We start from the raw sequence: 6,000 nt of genomic DNA on the forward strand, positions 1-6,000 counted from the left end.
TGTGTTTGTGTGTCCGTGTGTGTGTGTGTGTGTGTGTGTGTCTGTGTGTGTGTCCGTGTGTCTGTGTGTGTGTCCATGTCTGTCTGTGTGTGTGTCCGTGTGTCTGTGTGTGTGTGTGTGCGTGCAGGTAAGCTGAACGGCAGCCACCTGTCCGCGGTGCACATGGCGCTGAACGCGGTCAACCTGGCGGAGTGCGCCGGCCCCTGTCTGCCCGTGGCCTCCGTGGCCGAGGTCTACGTCTCTGCCGCGCTGCGCGTCAAGGCCAGCCTACCCAGAATGCTCCACTTCACCTCGGTGAGTGTCCGCCCCTCCCGTTTTTTTTTTTTTACCAAACACCCCCCCCCCCACACACACACCAGTGTTGTTTTTGGATGGCGTCAAGTTTAGATTTTCGTTTTTTTAGTCATTAGTCTCTTGAATATAGTTTTCATTTAGTCTCAGTCACATTTTAGTCACCTGGAACAGTTGATGGCGGGCGTTGATGGTGATGGTGGGCGTCGTAATGACTGTTTTTTACACTTGCTGAAAATAGCCATCGCAGCATGACGCGTTGTGAGCTTGTAGATCGGAAACCAAGTGTGACTTACACTGGATCTCTTTGTCCACTAGTCCCTTCCTAACATCTTAGTCTAGTTTTTTATTTGTCGACGAAATTGTCAGTATAATTTAATCTTAGTTTTAGTCACCGTAGCTTAGTTTTCATTTAGTTTCCATTCGTTTTTGTCAGTGAAAAAAGGTAGTCGACGGCTTTAGTTTTTTAGTCCACGAAAACAACACAGTTCAGTTGAACTCCGTACAGCACTTGGGTGCTCCTCTGCTGTCAGAGAGAAACAAGCCTCGAGTCGTTGTGTTCGTTTCTTCTCGTTTCTTTCCTCCGTTCTCGTGTTCCTCAGCGATACGACGCCTGAGTGAGCAGTAAGCGTATTTGTGCTTTTTTTATTTTACACAAATCTGTTTCCCAGACTTTTTATTGACGTCTCTTTGACACGCTATACTGTAGATTCAATATTCACAGAGGTTTTTGTTTGTCACTCACTCAATACAAGTACAGCACTAGTATGATTCACAGAGGTTTATTTATTTTTCACTCGTGCAAGTACAGTGCTTTAGATTTTTTTTAACCCATCTTTGGCGGGAACCCCTTTTTGGTGTTCTAAAGCATTACATTATACTTTAGCCATTGAAAAACAGCAGATCTACAAGCTCATAGCGCGGCACCGAGTGCCGCCGCTATGAACTTGTAGGTCTGGTATTTTTGAAAAGTCGTGAAAATGTGGCACAAATCTTTGAATATATATATATATATATATATATATATATATATATATTCTTTCAGAGCGAACGTTTTTAACTCAAATCTTCGCTCAGTGCAAGTCCAGTACGTGCAGAGAACTGCTCTTGGAGTGACATCACGCTCCACAGACTGGGATATTAACAGTAATATGTCGTCACTGTTGCTGGGTAGAACTCTTCTTTGCTCATATTTAATACTTTTCCTCCTAAATTAATCTTTTATTCTTCCTGTCCTGTGACAGTCTTGCACAGAAGTATAGCGAAAATAGGCGATCTAACAAGCTCGCAAATTACACGGCTTCTTTTTGGTGCCGAAGGTCATGTGCACGTGCTGACATTTTTGTGCTGACATTTCAAGACCTTTTTTTTTTTTTTTTTTTTTTTTTTTTTTCACTGACATTTTTTTAGAATCTGATCTCAGGTCAGAATGGGTTAATCAGACCAGTGTGCGTGTCCAGTGGAAACCTCGTATGAATCTGATCTCGGGTCAGAATGGGTTAATTGAGTGTGTGTTGTGTTTTCCTTCCATCAGCGTGTGTTCCTGAGCAGCGCGCGCCAGGCGTGCCTGTCGTCGAGCGGCAGCGTGCCCCTGGCCATGCAGTGGCTCTGTCACCCTCTGGGACACCGCTTCTTCGTGGACGGAGACTGGGCCGTGAGGAGCACCCCCAAAGACAGCATCTACAGCCAGGCGGGCAACACGGGTACAGTGCACACACACACGCACACACGCACTAGGGCATTCACTTCTAGCCATTTTTCAACCACCATTTTTCAACCACTCCAAGGAACAGCAATGTCCGTGTTCACCTACCTACCGGTATGTGGCCATGAGCACCAGTATGACTATTGGTACCAGTAGGGGCGCTGTTTGCCAGAAACAGAGAGAGAGAGGTAGTATCAGTGCTGCACTGTTGCCTGCTAATGAGAGAGAGGAGAGGGGGGGGAGGGGAGTTGCACCACTCAGTTCACACAGGTGTGATTATACTAGTTGCTTAACTACCTACTGTATTATGTAAAAAAACACTTTTTTGGGAAATAAATATTTGTACATTTAAAAACTGTGTACATCAGTGACTATAACTATAATCTACCTGATCTTGGCCTACAAAATCGGGGAAAAAATAAGAAATAAAAACAATTATCTTTTTCTTTTCTTTTTTGTCAACTAGTGGATTTACTAGTCGACTAGCTTAATGCCCTGGGATAATTTAGGATAATTTAATGTGATTCTTGAGGTGTAATTGAAATTGGTATTTGACCTTTCTCTGTCCCTCTGGCACACACACGTCGTAAGGCCACATATTTCTGTCTCATCTTGGTCTTCTTTCTCTCTATGTGTGTGTGTGTGTGTGTGTGTGTGTGTGTGTGTGTGCGTGCCTCTCTCCAGTGGACCCTCTGGCCCAGGTGACCCAGGCCTTCAGGGAACATCTCCTGGAGAAGGCTCTGTACTGCGTGGCTCAGCCCAGAGGAGAGAAGAGCCCCAGCCCCCAGGGAGAGGGGTGAGTTGGCACGCACGCACGCACACACACACACACACACACACACACACACACATAATTTCATTTTGACCTGGGAACGATTCTGCAAATGTCTTCTAAATCCTGACTGTTGTCTTGCAAAAAGCTATGTGTTTCTATGTCAGTCGTTCTCAAACACTTTCATGTCACTTTTCACGATTCTTCAAAAAGAGCAGACAAGCTCGTAGCGCGGCACTCGGTGCCGCGCTATGAGCTTGTAGATCTGCTATTTTTCAATAGCTAACGCATTACATAATGCTTAAAACACCAAAAGGGGTTCCCGCCCAGAATGGCTTTTTAAGGACACAACTAATTGTTGGTGCATTAATTGGAGTTACAACTTACAAAAACCATGGCATGTGCTTTCAAGGTACAACAGGCATGTCGGTCTGTACTCCATGGGTATACAGTAACAGTGTCTCCGCTGTTACTGTATACCCATGGACGGCTTCGGGGGCACGGTGGCACAGTTGGTAGTGCTGTCGCCTCACAGCTAGAAGGTCCTGGGTTCGATTCCCGCTGGGGACGCTGTGGGCACTGGCGGCGTGTTCCCTCCTCCGCGTCATCAGTGCCCATACCCGAGGCGGGGTTGGCGAATGGGCCTTTCTGTGTGGAGTTTGCATGTTCTCCCCGTGTCCCCTAGGGTAGATACCCTCACAAAAACATGCCGTAATCCTGGTCTCTAAAACTACCTCCCCCTGGCCAGCCGGGGCGCCTGATGGAGGGGAAAGGAACTGGTCGGAATAACGTGTCCCTTCCACGCGCTACGTCCGGCCGGGGAAATTCCCCTCTGTCAGGTGAAAAGAAGCAGCTTGGACTCCTCATGCATAGAAGGAGGCATGAGGTCAGTCCGCTGCCCCCCCAGGTTGGCAGAGGAAGTGTAGCGCCCAGGATTACATTAGATAATTGGCACTGGGTCAAAAGAAAACTGGGTTACAAAATCGTGGGATAAAAAAATATTTAAAAAAAAAGACGGTTACGGCCCAAAACATTGTGTTCATTGTCATGATTTGTCACGATCCGAGTTGGCTTTGTCCGCGGCATAACTGTCTTTAAATAAATACTTTAAGAAAAGCCTATGGGAAAAATGCATTGGGATTCATTTCCTGGGCCACTCGTCGTTCTGAAAGGGGGAGGGACTGCGACGCTCTATAGGCTGCCAAATATAAAGACAAATAGCATGCAGTCTCTGAGATGGTATGCAGAAGTGTTTGCTATTTAACCCATTTAGGACGGGAACCCCTTTTGGTGTTTTAAGCATTGTTAGCCATTGAACAATAGCTTGTAGGTCTGCTATTTTTGAAAAATCGTAAAAATGCGGCACACAAACCTTTTAATATATATTCTTTCAGAGCGAACGTTTTAACTCAAATCTTGTTGTTGTTCCAGGGACAATATGTTGTCCCTGGAACAACATATTTTCAGATGGGGGTCGGCGGCCAATTACATATAATTTAATGGGGTCCTTGACATGAAAATGTTTGAGAACGACTGACATAGAAACATGGGGTTTTTCAGAAAACTGTCAGGATTTAGAAGAAGTCATTTGTAGAATCGTTCCTAGGTCAAAATGCGTTAATGACCGTGGTCATAAAGGCATCCTCTAGGCGTCTCTGGACCTAACCTCTCAAACCACTCAGAAGAACCACACTTATCGTCATGGGCAGCTGTCTGCCGGTACACCTTAGATTTATGTATTTTAAACGGTGGTTGTGTGTGCGTTGTGTGCGTGTGTCCAGGGAGTATGCGGACGCTCTGGAGTACCTGCAGCTGCTGACCAGTGCCTCTGACGCGGCCGGCGCCACCACACAGTCCTTCGCCATCGGCTCCAACATGGCCACCGTCACCGGTAAGAACACACACTCACCGCCTCCCATCGGCTCCAACATGGCCACCGTCACCGGTAAGAACACACACTCACCACCTCCCATCGGCTCCAACATGGCCACCGTCACTGGTAAGAACACACACTTATACTCCACCGCCTCCCATCGGCTCCAACATGGCCACCGTCACCTGTAAGAACACACACTTATACTCCACCGCCTCCCATCGGCTCCAACATGGCCACCGTCACCACTAAGAACACACACTTATACTCCACCACCTCCCATCGGCTCCAACATGGCCGCTGTCACCTGTAAGAACACACACTTATACTCCACCGCCTCCCATCGGCTCCAACATGGCCACTGTCACCTGTAAGAACACACACTTATACTCCACCGCCTCCCATCGGCTCCAACATGGCCGCTGTCACCTGTAAGAACACACACTTATACTCCACCACCTCCCATCGGCTCCAACATGGCCGCTGTCACCTGTAAGAACACACACTTATACTCCACCGCCTCCCATCGGCTCCAACATGGCCACCGTCACCACTAAGAACACACACTTATACTCCACCGCCTCCCATCGGCTCCAACATGGCCACCATCACCGGTAAGAACACACACTTATACTCCACCGCCTCCCATCGCCTCCAACATGGCCACTGTCACCTGTAAGAACACACACTTATACTCCACCGCCTCCCATCGGCTCCAACATGGCCACCGTCACCGCTAAGAACACACACTTATACTCCACCATAGATATATATATATAAGAAAGCTAGATGGCTCACCTGCGCTGCTGGCCAATGGAGAGCGACGTTGCTACGTGGCGGCCATCTTACCTCAGGGCAGCATGACATTGTGTCTATGGGGGCATGTACTTTTAAATAACAATAACTTTGGTTTGTTATAAGTGTCAGAGACGTCCGCATACTTATATGCTTTTATACGACGTTCATATAAAGAAATACGCAGATACGCGTCACTGAATCATAGCCACGTTGACAAGGTTTGTAATAAACCAACCCGTTTGTAAATCCGTCAAGATTTGAGCGAGTTATGACGAGTTTTGTTTGAGCTACCACTGAACATACTGTGTACTGTAGTCCCGAAGCAAGATGGCCGCCGGGTGAACTACGTCAGAGACTCCGCCTTGAGCCATCTAGCCTTTATATAATGTCTATGTACTCCACCACCACCACCCATCGGCTCCAACATGGCCACCGTCGCCACTAAGAAAACACACTTGACTCCACCACTGCCCCTAATTGCATGTCAAACTGGGTGGGGGTCCCTGAACTGAAAAAGGTTGAGAATCATTGCAAGATCATAGTAGAATATGAGAAAAAAAA

The 6,000-nt window shown here is 47.2% G+C and overlaps 1 protein-coding gene across 1 annotated transcript in view; it reads left to right on the top strand.

The window, feature by feature from the left end:
- Nucleotides 1–6,000, top strand: part of srebf1 (sterol regulatory element binding transcription factor 1) — a 33,499-nt gene that overhangs the window by 21,697 nt on the left and 5,802 nt on the right. The window contains exons 11-14 of the mRNA XM_080776659.1: nt 128–294; nt 1,826–1,994; nt 2,681–2,792; nt 4,550–4,659. Of these exons, the coding sequence (XP_080632785.1) occupies nt 128–294; nt 1,826–1,994; nt 2,681–2,792; nt 4,550–4,659 (558 nt within the window). The remainder of the gene's footprint in view (nt 1–127; nt 295–1,825; nt 1,995–2,680; nt 2,793–4,549; nt 4,660–6,000) is intronic.

Source organism: Protomyctophum bolini (assembly GCF_963924005.1).
Source record: "Protomyctophum bolini genome assembly, chromosome: 11".
Lineage (NCBI taxonomy): Eukaryota > Metazoa > Chordata > Actinopteri > Myctophiformes > Myctophidae > Protomyctophum > Protomyctophum bolini.